The sequence below is a fragment of the Haliotis rufescens genome, unplaced genomic scaffold (genome assembly GCF_023055435.1).
Source record: "Haliotis rufescens isolate VD_foot unplaced genomic scaffold, xgHalRufe1.0.p SCAF_1, whole genome shotgun sequence".
In the NCBI taxonomy this organism is placed as follows: Eukaryota; Metazoa; Mollusca; class Gastropoda; order Lepetellida; family Haliotidae; genus Haliotis; species Haliotis rufescens.
Window position 1 is genome coordinate 22,495,555 of NW_025963779.1, and position 18,208 is coordinate 22,513,762.

Consider the following 18,208-nt stretch of genomic DNA (forward strand, 5'->3'; position numbering starts at 1 on the left):
GCAACTCTGCATGGCCTTGGACGATTGAACCAACCAAGCCTCCATTTACACATGAACTGTCTACAATTTGAGATACGTGTAATCAGATCCATTGGATATATACAGTTTATCTTCTATTTCTATGAAATATAAAGGCAGGACTATGGTCATCTTCTTGATTCTGATGTATTATATTCCATATTGTCCCATTTTGACATCTACACTCAAGATAACTCTGATGAAAATGTAGGTGCTGAACGACTTGGTCTAATCAAGGACAGCTAACTTCGGAAGTTTATTACAGCTCTCTTCTCGTGAATTAAAGGACATCTATCATGACTGTGTGAGACAAGTCATGACTGTGTGAGACAAGCAACTTACCGGTGGAGCAGGATACACTCTTCTTTTCATGAACACCTCTGTCATCACTATTTGATAGTGATTTATAAACACATACTTATGACATAGTCAGAATCATAAAGAGGACTCTGCTTTTTGCAGAGATTTCCTTTGATTATGATGTGAAAGAATAAAGCAATGTGTGGACTGTTTAAGATACCACATTAGTTGCACCATCCATTTTAGGAGTGAGTGAGTTAATGTTGTTCAACTGTACAATTGGCAATATCCAAGCTACTTACACAAACCACTGACTGAACGCATGAGCCAAGGTTCATACTATTGGGGCAAGAGGACCTGTAATCACCCACCATGCCTGACCAACCGATCCCCTTTAGATGTCTCTTACAAGCAAAGATTAGAATCATTTGAAATTTCTTATTTTATAACAAGCTGTGCAGGAATGTTTCTTGTTATGATGTTTGATAATGCTGGTTGAACTAGTCTGTAAGTGACACGCTAGATAGGATGATATTTACAATAAGAGTAAGCTGGTCCAGGTGAGCAGGGAGAGAGAATGCTTATATTTTCTTGCACAGACCAGGTATATGGTCCTACCATGTGAGCAGTGATTTTACATCCACTTCAGTGATGTTCACAAAGCAAGCATGTCCTCAAACACAAGTGACATACCATCAGCTGCTGCCAATACAAGAGGAAATACTTCTCACAGACAGCAATGTTACAAGATGTCATCACATTGATGTCAAAACAAAACCAAGGAAACAACCAAAGTTCTCACTTTACACATCCTAGTCCCAAGCATTAAAAGTACAAAACCTCTATGATGTTGATGGGAAGTTGCTGAATGAGACATAGCAATTATCTCTCACAAATGCTACAAGACCAGATTGCCTTTTTTTCACTATTATGAAGATGAATTTAAAGACAGATAAAACTTGTAACCTTCATGTGCATTGCTTATCCCATATAAATTGTTGTTTGGGTACATGTAAAATCACAAGATGTTCAGAATACAGTCGTTTAATTCTGTCCTAAAACTGCACTTATTCACACTCCCATCTAATGAAAACACTCTAAAATTTAGAGGGTAACATGATTGTTGTCATAGCACAAAAAATCAAACAATAATTATCATTGTTAATAATTCAAAGAATATTACCTCTATTACATCAGTGCTATGAATACTGTATTTCAGCTGTCATAACACTATAAAAAATTTAAGATTTTCAACAAATGTCCTCTTCTCTGTCAACTACTTATACTCAACACTATTAGCATCTCCCTCCCTAAGACTGTTGCGTATGCATGAGGCGGGAAAACATTAGTTCCTTCCAATATCAGCAACTATATGATATAATGTAGAGGGGAATGTCTGAATAACTCTCTATTCTTTGGTTGATCGGTAATGGGTTGGTTGATCTGTCGTGGTTGTGGTTGATTTGTAGTGGGTTTGGATGATTTGTAGTTGGTTTGGGTGATCCATAGTGAGTATGACTGATCTGTTGTGGATTTGATTGATCCGTAGTGTGTTTGTGGTTTTGGTTGTTTTGTAGTGTTTGGTTGATCCAAAGTGGGTTAGTTGATCTGAAATGGGTTTTGTTGATCTATAGTGGGTTGGTTGATTTGTAATGGGTAGGTTGATCTGCAGTGGGTTTGTGGTTGTGGTTGATCTATTGTGGTTTGGTCGGCCAATAGTGTGTTTGGTTGATTCATACTTGGTTTGGTTGATCTGTTGTGGGTTTGGTTGATCAATAGTTGGTGTGGTTGATCCAAAGTTGGTTTGGTTGATTTGTTATGGGTTTGGTTGATCTGTTGTTGATGTGGTTGATCCAAAGTTGGTTTGGTCGATTTGTTATGGGTTTGGTTGATCTGTTGTGGGTTTGGATTATTTGTTACTGGTTTGGTTGATTCATAGTGGGTTAGGTTGATCTGTTGTGTGTTTGGTTGATCCATAATGGGTGTGGTTGATCTGTTGTGTGTTTGGTTGATCTGTTGTGTGTTTGGTTGATCTGTAGTGAGTTTGGTTGATCTGTAGTGTTTGTGATTGATGTGTAGTGTGTCTTAGCTGAGCAGAGTTTTGTTTAATATGTCATCAGTGCGTTTTGACAGGTTGGGCCGATATGAAGTTAATTTTGTTGATCAGATGTGATTTTGGTTGATATTGAGTGTTGGTTATTTCTGAACTGGGTTTGGTTTATTTGTTATTGGATTGATTGATCTATAGTTATAGTTTGATTGATCTGCATTAGGTTTCATTATTTAGTGGTGGATTTCATAGGTTTGTTGTAGTGGATTGGTTTAATACGTATGTATGCTTGGTTGGATCTGTAGATTATTTGCTTGATCTATAGTGTGTTTGGTTGATCTGTAGATTATTTGGTTGATCTGTAGTGTGTTTGGTTGGATCTGTAGATTATTTGCTTCATCTGTAGTGTGTTTCGTTGGATCTGTAGAGTATTTAGTTGATCTGTAGTGTGTTTGGTTGGATCTTTAGATTACTTGGTTGAACTGTAATGTAGTGGTCGGATCTGTACACTATTTGGTTGATCTGTAGTGTGTTTGGTTGATCTATAGATTATTTGGTTCATCTGTAGTGTGTTTGGTTGATCTGTAGATTATTTGGTTGATCTGTAGTGTGTTTGGTTGATCTATAAATTATTTGGTTGATCTGTAGTGTGTTTGGTTGATCTATAGATTATTTGGTTGATCTGTAGTGTGTTTGGTTGATCTATAGATTATTTGGTTGATCTGTAGTCTGTTTGGTTCATCTGTAGATTATTTGGTTGATCTGTAGTGTTTGGTTGATCTATAGATTATTTGGTTGATCTGTAGTGTGTTTGGTTGATCTGTAGATGATTGGTTGATCTGTAGATGATTGGTTGGATCTGAAGATTATTTGATTGATCTTGAGTGAGTTTAGTTTGATCTGTAGATTATTTAGTTGAATTCTAGTGTGTTTGGTTGGATTTGTAGATTATTTGGTTGATCTGTAGTGTGTTTGGTTGATCTGTAGATTATTTGGTTGATCTGTAGTGTGTTTCGTTGATCTGTAGTGTGTTTGGTTGGATCTGTAGATTATTTGGTTGATCTGTAGTGTGTTTGGTTGATCTGTAGATTATTTGCTTGATCTGTAGTGTGTTTGGTTGATCTATAGATTATAAGGTTGATCTTTAGTTATTTTGGTTGATCTGTAGATTATTTGCTTGGTCTGTTGTGTGTTTGGTTCATCTGTAGATTATTTGGTTGATCTGTAGCCAGTTTGGTTGGATCTGTGGATTATTTAGTTCATCTATCGATTATTTGGTTGATTTGTAGTGTGTTTCGTTGATCTGTAGTGTGTTTGATTGGATCTGTAGATTTTTTTGTTGATCTGTAGATTATTTGGTTGATCTGTTCTGTGTTTGGTTGGATCTGTAGATTATTTCGTTGATCTGTAGTGTGTTTGGTTCATCTGTAACGTGTTTGATGAATCTGTAACGTGTTTGACTGATCTGTAGATTATTTGGTTGATCTGTAGTGAGTTTGGTTGGATCTGTAGATTATTTGGTTGAATTCTAGTGTGTTTGGTTGGATATGTAGATTATTTGGTTGATCTGTAGTGTGTTTGGTTGATCTGTAGTGTGTTTAGTTGATCTGTAGATTATTTGGTTGGATCTGTAGATTATTTGGTTGATCTGTAATGTGTTTGGTTGATCTGTAAATTATTTGGTTGATCTGTTGTGTGTTTGGTTGATCTGTAGTGTGTTTGGTTGATCTGTAGATTATTTGTTTGATGTGTAGTGTGTTTAGTTGATCTGTAGATTATTTGGTTGATGCGTAGTGTGTTTGGTTGGATCTATAGATTATTTGGATGATCTGTAATGTATTTGGTTGATCTATAGATTATTTGGTTAATCTGTAGTGGGTTTGGTTGATCTGTATTGTGTTGGTTGGATCTGTAGATTATTTGGTTGATCTGTAATGTGTTTGGTTGATCTGTAGATTATTTGTTTGATCTGTAGTGTGTTTGGTTGATCAGTAGATTATTTGGTTGATCTGTAGTCAGTTTGGTTAGATCTGTAGATTATTTAGTTGATCTGTAGATTAGTTGGTTGTTCTGTAGTGTGTTTGGTTGATCTGTAGTGTGTTTGATGGATCTGTAACGTGTTAAGCTGATCAGTAGATTATATGATTGATCTGTAGTGAGTTTGGTTTGATCTGTAGATTATTTAGTTGATCTGTAGTGTGTTTGGTTGGATCTGTAGATTATTTGCTTGATCTGTAGTGTGTTTCGTTGGATCTGTAGATTATTTGGTTGATCTGTAGTGTGTTTGGTTGATCTGTAGATTATTTCCTTGATCTGTAGTGTGTTTGGTTGATCCATAGATTATAAGGTTGATCTTTAGTTATTTTGGTTGATCTGTAAATTATTTGCTTGGTCTGTTGTGTGTTTGGTTCATCTGTAGATTATTTGATTGATCTGTAGCCAGTTTGGTTGGATCTGTAGATTATTTAGTTCATCTATAGATTATTTGGTTGATTTGTAGTGTGTTTGGTTGATCTGTAGTGTGTTTGATTGGATCTGTAGATTTTTTATTGATCTGTAGATTATTTGGTTGATCTGTTCTGTGTTTGGTTGGATCTGTAGATTATTTCGTTGATCTGTAGTGTGTTTGGTTCATCTGTAACGTGTTTGATGAATCTGTAACGTGTTTGACTGATCTGTAGATTATTTGGTTGATCTGTAGTGAGTTTGGTTGGATCTGTAGATTATTTGGTTGAATTCTAGTCTGTTTGGTTGGATATGTAGATTATTTGGTTGATCTGTAGTGTGTTTGGTTGATCTGTAGATTATTTGGTTGATCTGTAGTGTGTTTGGTTGATCTGTAGATTATTTGGTTGGATCTGTAGATTATTTGGTTGATCTGTAATGTGTTTGGTTGATCTGTAAATTATTTGGTTGATCTGTTGTGTGTTTGGTTGATCTGTAGTGTGTTTGGTTGATCTGTAGATTATTTGTTTGATGTGTAGTGTGTTTAGTTGATCTGTAGATTATTTGGTTGATGTGTAGTGTGTTTGGTTGGATCTATAGATTATTTGGATGATCTGTAATGTATTTGGTTGATCTGTAGATTATTTGGTTAATCTGTAGTGGGTTTGGTTGATCTGTATTGTGTTTGGTTGGATCTGTAGATTATTTGGTTGATCTGTAATGTGTTTGGTTGATCTGTAGATTATTTGCTTGATCTGTAGATTATATGGATGATCTGTAGTGTGTTTGGTTGATCTGTAGATTATTTGGTTGATCTGTAGTGTTTGGTTGATCTGTAGATTCTTTGGTTGATCTGTAATGTGTTTGGTTGGATCTGTAGATTATTTGGTTGATCTGTAGTGTGTTTGGTTGGATCTGTAGATTATTTGGTTGATCTGTAGTGTGTTTGGTTGATCTGTAGATTATTTGGTTGATCTGTTGTGTGTTTGGTTGATCTGTAGATTATTTGGTTGATCTGTAGTGTGTTTGGTTGGATATGTAGATTATTTGGTTGATCTGTAGTGTGTTTGGTTGATCTGTAGATTATTTGGTTGATCTGTAGATTATTTGGTTGATCTGTTGTGTGTTTGATTGATCTGTAGATTATTTGGTTGATCTGTAGTGTGTTTGGTTGATCTATAGATTATTTGGTTGATCTGTAGTGTGTTTGGTTGATCTGTTGATTATTTGGTTGATCTGTAGTGTGTTTGGTTGATCTGTAGATTATTTGGTTGATCTGTAGTGTGTTTGGTTGATCTGTAGTGTGTTTGGTTGATCTGTAGATTATTTGGTTGATCTGTAGTGCGTTTGGTTGATCTGTAGATTATATGGATGATCTGTAGGGTGTTTGGTTGATCTGTAGATTATTTGCTTGATCTGTAGTGTGTTTGGTTGATCTGTAGATTATTTGCTTGATCTGAAGTGTGTTTGGTTGATCAGTTGTGTGTTTGGTTGATCTGTAGTGTGTTCGGTTGATCTGTAGTGTGTTTGGTTGTATCTATAGATTATTTGGTTGATCTGTATTGTGTTTGGTTGGATCTGTAGATTATTTGGTTGATCTGTAGTGTGTTTGGTTGATCTGTCGATTATTTGGTTGATCTGTAGTGTGTTTGGTTGTTCTGTAGATTATTTGGTTGATCTGTAATGTGTTTGGTTGATATGTTTTAGTTTTTGTTTGATTTTGAATAAAAGTCTAACTTGGCACGTGACTTTGGCGTTTACCACTTTGGTGGAAACCATTAGCACAGTTATAGTGCTTTCAAACCAAGGATCATAATCAGGGTTATGAACCCATGGTCAGTGGAGCCTTGCACCAGCCAGGGAGGCAACTATGAATAGCAAATTGGGATAACCATGCTCCTTGATCTGTGTGGCTTTGGTTCATCATTTGGAGCAAGTGGGTGAATGAATTTTGTTTAATGCCACAGGCAGCAATATTCCAGCTATATCACGAGAGCCTGTAAATAATGGAGCCTGGACCAGAGACTGGAAGCATGAGCAACCACACAATCAGCCAAGTCACAACACCCAGACACCAATTAGGCAGCTCTGACAAAGCATGTTGCACTGGAGGCAGTAACTTTTCACTCAGTAACTGAGTGAGTGAGGTTTTACGCCGCTTTTAGCAATATTCGAGAATATCATGGCAGGGGACACGAATAATGGGCTTCACACATTGTACCCATGATGGGAATCGAACCCGGGTCTTCGGCGTGACGAGCTAACGCTTTAACCACTAGGCTACCCGACCGCCCCTAAACTGTAGCCCTAACACGCCATAATTTACTTACAGCATCACATCTCTTATGGCAGCCCCAGGATGGTTTTTCTTGTAGGTTCGAATCTCAGATTTGTCCAGATTCTTATGCATGTGTTCCAGCATCATGATACCCAAGCTTAAGGGTTTCATAAAAGTGGTACCTTTCCATGACTTTATCTTTCCTCTCTCATTAAGCTGACAAAGTGTGACTTAAGAACTGTATTAAGTACATTAATTAACTTTAAACACTTCAAAATATTATGGAAGCATTAGTGTAAAGTAATGAATCAGTAACGATATCTGATTACTTAGTGATGGTTCTCATCTATTAACAAATTTTATCAGATGGTTATATACTACTCAAAAGAAGTTAAAGAACACCCATTTTTTATATGGGTCAGTAATATAAATAAATTACCAAAGTCATATAAAACAATTGGGTGTTCTTTAACTTCCTAGTTGTATATTTTTAGTACCTGCTAAAATGTTGAATTAACTCATTAAATAACTAATATAACTGATCAGTTTTCCAGTTCTGTTTGCTGTGAGAAGTCCTGTTTAATATTTCTGTTTACTAGTCATATATCAATGTCAAGCTTACGGCTATCCTTCCTGTCATGGGAACTGAACTTGAAATACATTGACAGGTTTTAGCCAACAGATTAAGTGAAGATATCACTACACTTCAACACATGAGATGAACTGAAGCTGTGCATAATATGTAACCTAATCTTCAACATTCCTATATTCACTGGGTTTCTCCTTGTCTGTCTGCTATTCACCAGCTCCAATCAAAAGCCAACAAAAATTTCAAAGAACAGGTAACAGTTGCAATGTCACGCGACACTCACAATAAAAAAGCTGACAAAGCCTACAAGGTCCCCACAAAAAGGTGATCATGGATCTATTTGTTGGTCACACACTGAAGCTGTAGACTTACAATGGACAGGCAAAGATCAACTTTGAAACAGTTGAGCAGTACAAATTGATCACTGATAACACCTCAAAGAGATTGCAAAGTCTTCTGATCGTCAAACCCTTGCCTTGCACATGACAACTGGCAATTACTGAACTGTTGTTCATGACCCCATGACCTCTGGTCCCACCTCCCGTAACTTGAAGAGTAATTACTGAACTAAGCGACTGGTAGTATACCTTGATATTTACAGTAAACTACCTACATGAGAATACCTGTAATCAACACAGAAAATAATGAATGCAAACTTTGATAAAACATAAGTGAAATCAGGAAATATTCTTCAATGGACTAAACATTGTAAATAGCAGCATTAGGCAAATATTCTAACCTTGAAATGTTTATTTTTGAGTATCCAGCTAATGGCTTCTGTGTGTTTTCCAAGGTGACACATACATCAGAGTCTTATACTCCTTACAAGGCTAACTTAGATTATGAAAAAATTTCTTTTATAAAATATTTTTTTCAAAAGAACCTTCCCTCTTCTGCTGTTTTCATAGACTGTGGGATCAAGGAAACTAGACTTGCCTTGGCTTTTAGTAAAAAACAACTAAATAATAACTATATGCATATATATAAATTCCACAGTCATGGCGCAGGATTAACTTCTTACCCATCAGAGTGTTAGTGATGCAGGTACAATGAAGGTGAATTTTACTCCAAAATTTCCATAAATTCTGCATGAATGAAGATAAAGCTGATAGTTAAACTATCAATTATTATTTATAACTGAAATCAAAGTGTCCTGATAAAGATTTTTTTTACATAACATCAATTAAAGTATTACTTCATAAATAAATTCACATGCATCATATCATTTGAAAAATATGCCCATGTTACATTACACCATGGTCCATTTCCTGTACCTCTACCGTGTATCCTCTGTGTTAAAAGTTTTCCAGCAGTGATCTACAATTGTCAGTATTGAATCCTAGCCACCTGATGTCTCAGTCCAAGCTGATTACAGTGATTGATAATGACAAAACATCTATACACATCTACAAATAGCCTCAGCCCCTGCATTGTAATGACAGCACGGGATTTAATTTCCAATCCATACGACAACCCTGTGTCGTGGCCACGATTCCCAGGCATTCCGTGTGTATCATGGGTAATACAGTAAGCATGGCGAGATATGAGTTATGATCCAGGTATCTCTATTGCATGTTGTCGATTGGCTTGGCAAAGGTTTGGACTCAAACAAGGCAGTCAGTGAAGCGATGTAGCACTGATCCCTTGCTGACGACGGCCTCAGTCAGGGTGTTTCCATGTAGAGACTGAAGGACGAAGGACGAGGGGAATATACGAGGTGAGGTAACTTTGAATGTTTGGGTGAAAGAAAATAATTCTTTTATCTTATTCTTTTTTAATCTATTCATATGTTAAAACTAAAACAATGGATGACTAAAAACATGAACTTGGGACAAAATGAAAAAATAACCATCAACACATCACTTTGAAGTACTGGTTGTGTCTTAGTGATACAAACCCAATGTTCATTCTTACAATGTTTAAGTGTTTTAATAATAATGTTTGTAACACTCCAATGAATGTGTGTGAATGTATCAAGTTTCCAGTAATGAACTAATAATATATTTTTCTGCTGTATAAATATACAGGAAGAAAATTGAATTTCTAGATACTGTGTTTGACCAAGTATTTTCTATAAAGTTTATTTTAAACTATTTACAATTGTTCCAAACAAGTTGTTTCTTGGCAAATCAATTACTGCTATTTGACAAACTTTGAGAAGTATTGACTCGGAACCACTTAGAAAAACGATAAGATTAACCTTTTACAGGTCACTGATATAGATTTCTGATTACGAAATGTCTTAGTCTTTACATGAGATATCTTAACAAAACCAATCAACATATTGATTTCAAACTTGAAGGATTAGCGCTTCCAATTCACTGATCCTTGTTGATATCTTCACTGTACATGTAAAATATACTAACAAAAATCTTTATCACATCACGTTTATGACAAAGCAGGATGTTGCCTAAAGTCTGAAAAAGTTCAAATTTATCCACAGAGTGACACAAGTCCCCACCAAGATGGAGGAATCTGAGAAGAGGGTTCTTGGCCAGTACCGACATCGTCTTGCTAATGAAATAGTTGTCACTGAGAGTTTTCTGTGTGCGTTCTGTGAGAGCAATGTACTGGACAAGGAGATGTCCGCTGTAGTTCAGGTCAGTACAGTCATCTTCTGATCAGTTCAGTAGTGACGGTCAAATTGATTGAAATTATGGAAGATTTACTGGAAGGTCCAAATTACAAACCATTCAAAAGCAATTTGCAATAATCAAAGACAAACAATTTTGCATCCGTCAAGTCCTGAGATAGTTTTGTTATCCTGAGAAGGTTATTATTAGTAGTTAATACTTGAAGCAAAACATGAGAAAGAGTGTGGCCAGTGTCTATATTTAAAAATAAAGTCCAGAAGTAAATATATATGTTTGTTTTTGTCAGATGTGATCTAGTTCTATTGAAAATTACATTTTTAAAAAGCAAAATGACATTAATCATTAAATCTTGATGCTCAATCGATTGAGACAATCCAATCATCAATCATGATTATACAACTAATTCCCAACACTACAGATCAGTAACCAGAATCATGAAAGTAACATGTCATCTTATAGCAACACAAGTATTATCAATTTTCAGTTATCAATACATTCAAATGTTGATAATTACTTTTGCCAACGAGTATGTTTTGCGCACCGGTATATGGATATAAACAGAACTGAACCTGTGTGGAAAATATTCCCCTTATAACACCTTTCCAAATACATTCCCTTATAACACCTTTCCAAATACATTCCCTTATAACACCTTTCCAAATACATTCCCTTATAACACCTTTCCAAATACATTCCCTTATAACACCTTTCCAAATACATTCCCTCCTAACACCTTTCCAAATACATTCCCTTATAACACCTTTCCAAATACATTCCCTTATAACACCTTTGCAAATACATTCCCTTATAACACCTTTGCAAATACATTCCCTTATAACACCTTTGCAAATACATTCCCTTATAACACCTTTCCAAATACATTCCCTTATAACACCTTTGCAAATACATTCCCTCATAACACCTTTCCAAATACATTCCCTTATAACACCTTTCCAAATACATTCCCTTATAACACCTTTGCAAATACATTCCCTTAAGCTATAGCTTAAAAGAAAGTGTAATGGTTGCGTGAGTATACTTTTATTGTCAACATCAAGTTAGTGAATCGTACTGATACTTCAGAATGCAAGGCCCACAGGAAGTTATGTATTCCTTGTGTTCCAGAATGAGCTGACTTATGTGATCAAGGCACATTGGGATATAATGTATTCCTTGTGTTTCAAAATGAGCTGACTCACATGATCAAGGCACATTGGGATATAATGTATTCCTGGTGTTTCAGAATAAGCTGACTTATGTGATCAAGGCACATTGGGATATAATGTATTCCTGGTGTTTCAGCAGAATAAGCTGTCACTCACGTGATCAAGGCACATGGGCATATCATGTATTCCTTGTGTTTCAAAATGAGCTGACTTATGTGATCAATGCACACGGGGATATCATGTATTCCTTGTGTTTCAAAATGAGCTGACTTATGTGATCAATGCACACGGGGATATCATGTATTCCTGGTGTTTCAAAATGAGCTGACTTATGTGATCAATGCACACGGGGGTATCATGTATTCCTTGTGTTTGAAAATGAGCTGACTAATATGTTCAATTGATCAATGCACACAGGGATATCATGTATTCCTTGTGTTTCAAAATGAGCTGACTTATGTGATCAATGCATACGGGGATATCATGTATTCCTTGTGTTTCAAAATGAGCTGACTTATGTGATCAAGGTACATGGGCATATCATGTGTTCCTGGTGTTTCAGAATAAGTTTACCCATCTGATCTAGGTACATGGGGATATCATGTATTTCTGGTGTTTCGGTATAAGCTGACTTATGTGATCAAGGTACATGGGCATGTCATATGTTCCTTGTGTTTTTAGAATGAGCTGGCTTATGTGATCAAGGCCCACAGGCATGTAATATATTCCTGGTATTTCAGAATGAGCTGACTGATGTGATCAAGGCCCACAGGCATGTAATATATTCCTGGTATTTCAGAATGAGCTGACTGATGTGATCAAGGCCCACAGGCAAGTCATGTATGCCTGGTGTTTCAGAATGAGCTGAGTTACGTGAGCAAGGCCCACCGCCTGCTGGAGCTGCTGCCCAAGAGAGGCTACAAGGCCTTCACCACCCTGCTGGAGATCCTGTCCATAACCAACCCCTGGCTGGCAGAGAAGATGAAGACTAGCTACATCGAGGAGAAGAACAGAGAAGCTAAACTCAAGATTACATCATCCATCACAGCTTCAGGTGCAATATTTGGAGTGCCCTCTCAAAAAGGTTACTAACGCTGCACCCAACCCTTCTCTGCTCCTTGTAGGCACATGTGAAATATTTGAAATGATTCATCTCTCTTTGTGAATTAAGACATAAGTAATTCATAAAGTTCAGATTGTCATGATTATCTTAAATGCATGTGGGAGGCTTTTTCATACTGATGTCAACTGAATGTTGGGCTGGAGAGATATGATGTTCACACACACTAACTTGTTTCCTCAAATAGTCAGATGTCAATTTGATACAATTTATTTTCTGTATAAAATTCTAGTCCACAAAATGTCACTCCATTTCTAACTAATTTTCAGCATCATTACATATAACAAATCATCATTAAAATAATATAAGAAATTTGTTATTTTTATCATCAAAATGCAAAATCCCCGACAAATTCATATGAAACTGTTTCACTTATTACATACTGACAGCATCAAGTAACTTTTGTGTAATTAAAAGCTTGCAGAGAACAGTAAGTTATTTTATATTTCATATCTTTCATTTTTAAATGACTACATTATTTTCTAAGCAATGCTTAAAACATGTTACACAAATATGAGTATTAAAAACAATTTCTCATCAAAAGGGAATTGTTTTTAATAGTTTATCCCAGTTTGTGATGTAAGAATGTTTGGGCACAAGACAATTATTGAACTAGTTTTGCTTCATTTTGCTTAGCATGCACTGTTGCTTATTTTGGTGGTGGCTTCTGGTTTGTATGTTCCTTGTCCATTTCAGAAGTTTAACTAAATCCAACCAAAGAGATGATTTTGATACTTTTCAGAATTCTAGAAATGAGAAAGAAAAAAGATCATTTATTTTTCTGGTGAACCATTATTTCATATTTAAATGTTTAAAAATGAAAACAAAGATAGTAATCTTGGAATTAAATCAACATAAAACAAGTCTTATTTTTCTGTAACTAAACAAATAATGACAAATCGTCTAAACATTTGATCTCAATATACATCTTCTCAAAAAAGTTCCCTTCCTACAACAGAGCCAATCACCGGGTATGGATCCACCAGTCGAAAACAGCTGGATGATGACATCAAGAAGAAGGTGACCATCTTTATCAAACGCAACCTCTTCCACCTCACTGAGACAGAGCAGAAGGAGACAGAAAAGTGGCTGGCTGAGGAAATCCAGAGGGAACGCACTCGGCAACAAAATAAGCGGTTGATGTCAGATGATGCTGTACGAATCCCAACCCCGGTATTCCAGTCCTCCAAAGAAGTCCAAACAGACACGAATGCTATGGATATTCAGGAGCTGTATGAGGACATGGCTATACACATGTATGGCACAGACTTTGACTTTGAGGTGGATGTGAGTTTCCGAGTAATCAAGGAGCAGGTGAAGGAGATTCTGGACAGGATGAACTGCCTAGATCGGGTGATGATGCAGTGTCTGGAGAAGTTTGAAGATGTGGACCGTATGAGTATGACTCTCCCACAACTGGTGGAAAGGTCAGTATCTATACGTTTGTATGTTGTTTAATGCCACTCTCAGCAAAATGATGGCAGCCTGAAAATAAATTGGCGCTGGACCAGACAAAACAGTGATTGATATTATGATCATGCAATCTACCCAGTCACCGAGTCTTTGCCTCTTATGACAGGCATAGGTCATTTGGAATACTCATGTCTAAACACACCGCAGTTGCATGATTGAGAGTCCCTTGCTATTTTAACATAGATGACTTCCTGGAAATATGACTTATGTCTCACTTGTATTCTGTATTATTTGAAACAATATAGGGTCTAGTGGATAGAGCATCTGCCCAGAGAGCGTAAGGTTGGTGGTTCAATACCCTAGTTACCCAAAGACGTTCAAAGACGATACTTGTTGCTTCCCTGCCTGCCTGCCGGGGACCGGTCAGCTCGGGGTTAATACATTGTGTCCGACTGGGGTATCCATGTTAAACTGTGGCATGGTATCTCAGTGAGCTATCACAATAAAAAGCAGCATAAGTCAAGACAGTACCTGCAACCACCGACACACATTATATGCACGTCGCTACATATATGTGCAATTATCTTGAACAAACGTTAAATCCAATTCATGACACCTGATAAAGTGAAAAACTGCCTCAGCATTTGTTTTGCTGTTAATGTAATTAAAGTAAATTTGGTTCTATAACATAGACCTTAGAAATTACAGTGCTAACATTTTCTCTTTTCTCATTTTGTCAGGTCAACCATAAGTGAGAGAGATCTCAACTACAAGCTGTCAGAGGAGAAACGGCGCAACCAACGTCTTCAGCTAGAGAAAGATTATCTGGTCAAGCATATTGCTCAGCTTGAGTCAGATGTTGACAGACTCTATGACAAACACAATGCAATGTTTGTCCGCCCACAGAAAGCATTTGTAAAAAAGAAACATGAGGTGAGCCAGAAAAAAACCCGGCCGAAATCTGATCGCATTCCTGACCACTATGTCACTATCATTGATGACAGTGACAAAGATGAGGACAGTTCCCGTGACATCAGCCCAGTGGCACCTCGACGCCCGCGACACACACGGTCATCCCCACCCAAATCTGCAGCGCGGTCACGACGAGTCCACAGTAACCAGAGCAGCAGTATGAAAGTAAAAAGTGCAAACTTTGATACAATAAAGTTTGAACCTTCAACACCCTCAACAAAAAGGAAGCCCATTCCAAGCAGAAACTACCAGATACTTTCACAATGCTATAGTTGACAATCATAGATTAATAGGCTTTCAGGGATAATCATCAATACTTCACAGTCTTGTTTATAGAGATTAATATACAAGTGTCTGTCAGATACCATTTGTTTTATAAGTTGTTTCAAAACGTATCTTAAAATTTCAGCATTGAATTGATGCATATTTTGTCTTTTCTCAAGATTGCAGTGGCACATTAATACATAGCATACTGGTCATGTGTGGAGTTACCTACTAGCAGGGATAATTCCAGGGTGGGGCCTTGTGCTTTTTACATTTGAAAAAAGTCCCACATTCTCAAATAAAATGGGTCATTTTAACATTGTGCTGTATGGGCAAGTGTGGGTGTACCTCTGGACTATTTAAAATGTTCAAATGGGCCCAGGTCAGTGAACCCTGTACTAGTGATGTCTGTATGTGTTGGCATGCTTAGAAATCTATGCTGGTCCGCCAGCCTGAGACTACTAAATTGTGCTGCCTCAGGACAAGTAAAAATCCATTGATAGTAGTCTTCACTGACTTTGGTCTGCTAGCCTAGTAACTGGTGCTGATCTGAGGACAAGTAAACATCCAGTGAAGGTAGTCCTCAATGACAAGTAGCATTTGTGGGCTATAATTTGAACCAGTTCTCAATGCCTTAATTTTGAAACAAAGTGGAACAGAATATAACTGACAGTACTAGTGAAATAAGGTTTATACAAGTCTTCTGGAATAGTCTTAAAGAAAACACATTTCCGAGGCTGTGTTGGTTACCAGTGATTTTCATGTTGGTTTCCAGTGATACCTGTATATTCCAAATGTGGATATATATATTGAGCCAAGTTTGGCCTTTATGACTCACTGATGCCATAACGAGAGGAGACAAGTAGATGTAACCTTCAGCATGTACATGTTAATTTGCACTCAACATTGCTTCATTTCCTCAGAGATCTGTATTGTACATTCAAAATAGTGTGTGATAAACATGCTTTGCTTGATTGCAGTCAACATTCTCTGGTGGAAAAAACTTTGAAGTAACAAATATATGCAGATTATCTTGGAAAGGGTACAAAATAATTTGCATCAATTTGAACAAGTATTACTTTTGGTGAGAAAGAATTATTTTTAGTGAGAAAATGTATATGTAAATGAAAAGTCTTGCAGAATTGATAGTGTAAAGGTATGTAACAAATATTTTCATTCATCTCCATTAGTTTATGCATGTTAAATAGGAAGCCATGGTTTGTTTGCCCACATCCGACAAATCATCATTTACTTGTAAAAACATCATATTTCTAACCAACTGTTAAACAGTAAAATATGTTTATAACGAACACGCTGATAACGAACAGACGGATATAACAAACTACTATTTTGGTTCAAGCCATCTGCTGTAAATGTGCTGTATATATATATATACTTATAACGAACTACGGTTATAATGAACTAAAATTAGAGGTCCCTTTGAATTCATTTTAACCGTAGTTTACTGTACATCATTATTCTGAATTCATGTTTAATATTCCATGAATCATAGTCAAAATGTTTTGTTTTGCTATTTGACACTTTTCCTATTACCATGAGTATACAGTCCACCAAATGCAGCATGGGATAGTATCACTTCTCATCCCATGATGCAACACTGTGACAAGGATATGACAGTCTGCTACTAGTCATGGGCTTCATTATCAGTGTTGTCTCCTTTCAATACTAACCTGCAGGTAACACCAGGTCATCGCCTTAATTTCCTCACAAAGAAACGTAACAGTTAGACTACGCTTAGAAAATGCTTAGAAAAGCCAAGTTCAGGCTAGTAGATTCAAAAGCTTTTGGCACAGACTGCCTATTTTCGTACTATATATTTTCAAAATAAGCTAATCTAAACACCATGACATGTATCTCAACTTGAATATAGTTTGGGATAATTACAGTAAAACAAAGTACATTGTATACATCCCCGGTGAAGACCCAGGCTAGAATGTGTCTCCATCACTCCATTGCTTAGTTAAGCTGCAGGAGGCAACTGACTTGGAAACAGTGGGGATAGTGTTATGCTGGTTGTATGATGTGACGGGATCAAGTGGTCTAGCTCAGTGGCTAGGTTGGTCAATCACTTGATGATTCAATATATACAAATAGTATTCATGAAATTTCTTTGCCCAACAGACATGTTTCTGTATCATGATAGTCTGTCACAGTTGGACATGGGTTTCAGAGTTGCAACTGATGGTGGTAGTGCCCTTGTAACAGATATAACAAGACAGATACAAGTTGATCGCAGTTTTGCAGAAGCAGGACAATGTCATCCTCCATTTCATAGACACATAATGTTATATATCCCTTTATCAAGTTTGTATCATGACAGAATCCTGTCTCCCATACCAAAAAGAAAAGCCAAAGTTAAAAGAAATTTTTAATTTTGCTTTTGCAGGAACCACAACCTACTTTACTCTTTTCCATTAATATTTTGAAGAATTGTGATTATAAACATGAACAGATATGAGACACTTTCCTCTGATCCTTCCATCCACTATGGATGGAATAGGTCTGTGTTTCCATTTCTGAATCTTCACTGTTAAAACAATTCACAGTGAACTAGAATGCAAGAAAATGTATGTTCAACATACTGTCAAATTTAGGATCAACCTACAGGTCATACATGGACTTATTAAATTATTACATCAATTTTGTACAGTAACTAAACTTGACGGTTTACAATGAATACTGTACAAATATTAGACAAGCAACCATCGGCAGAAAATGTAATAAAATTCATTGAAAATGTTTTATGAAAGCTTTTATTGTTTTGGTAGCCATATTTGTCTATTATTGTTGATGTGTATGATATAGGTACACATCCAAGCGCAAGGGTATGAGGAGTTGTTTCCCTTTGATCCACTGCTACAGATAAGGAATCACCATGGATGCCCCTGGCAGGATTACAGATCAACATAGGACTACAAATAAAGCAATGTGTAAACTTTCATAAATCTCAAGTGTGAATAAAGTAAACATAAAGATGT

At 36.5% G+C, this 18,208-nt stretch overlaps 2 protein-coding genes across 4 annotated transcripts in view; one reads left to right on the forward strand and one right to left on the reverse strand.

Annotated features, from left to right (window-relative positions):
* Window positions 1-18,208, reverse strand: part of LOC124131710 (coiled-coil domain-containing protein 73-like) — a 156,654-nt gene that overhangs the window by 89,745 nt on the left and 48,701 nt on the right. The window lies entirely within an intron of this gene.
* On the forward strand, window positions 9,017-16,957 carry LOC124131577. 2 transcript variants are annotated; one of them, XM_046494927.2, is made up of 5 exons: window positions 9,017-9,397; window positions 10,124-10,280; window positions 12,299-12,524; window positions 13,519-13,987; window positions 14,714-16,957. In XM_046494927.2, exons 2-5 carry the CDS (start codon window positions 10,146-10,148, stop codon window positions 15,219-15,221), a joined length of 1,338 nt encoding a protein of 445 aa, XP_046350883.2. In that variant the 5' UTR covers window positions 9,017-9,397; window positions 10,124-10,145; the 3' UTR covers window positions 15,222-16,957. The 2 variants fall into 2 exon arrangements, with proteins under 2 accessions (XP_046350883.2, XP_046350886.2); XM_046494930.2 differs by having other exon boundaries at window positions 9,018-9,397; window positions 12,299-12,494.

Bases quoted from the DNA above. Each gene is read 5' to 3' on its own strand.
- LOC124131577 (XM_046494927.2), top strand. From the start codon at position 10,146: ATGGAGGAATCTGAGAAGAGGGTTCTTGGCCAGTACCGACATCGTCTT. The intron at 10,281-12,298 runs GTCAGTACAGTC...CTGGTGTTTCAG, and splicing joins AGATGTCCGCTGTAGTTCAG to AATGAGCTGAGTTACGTGAG. The intron at 13,988-14,713 runs GTCAGTATCTAT...TCATTTTGTCAG, and splicing joins CTCCCACAACTGGTGGAAAG to GTCAACCATAAGTGAGAGAG.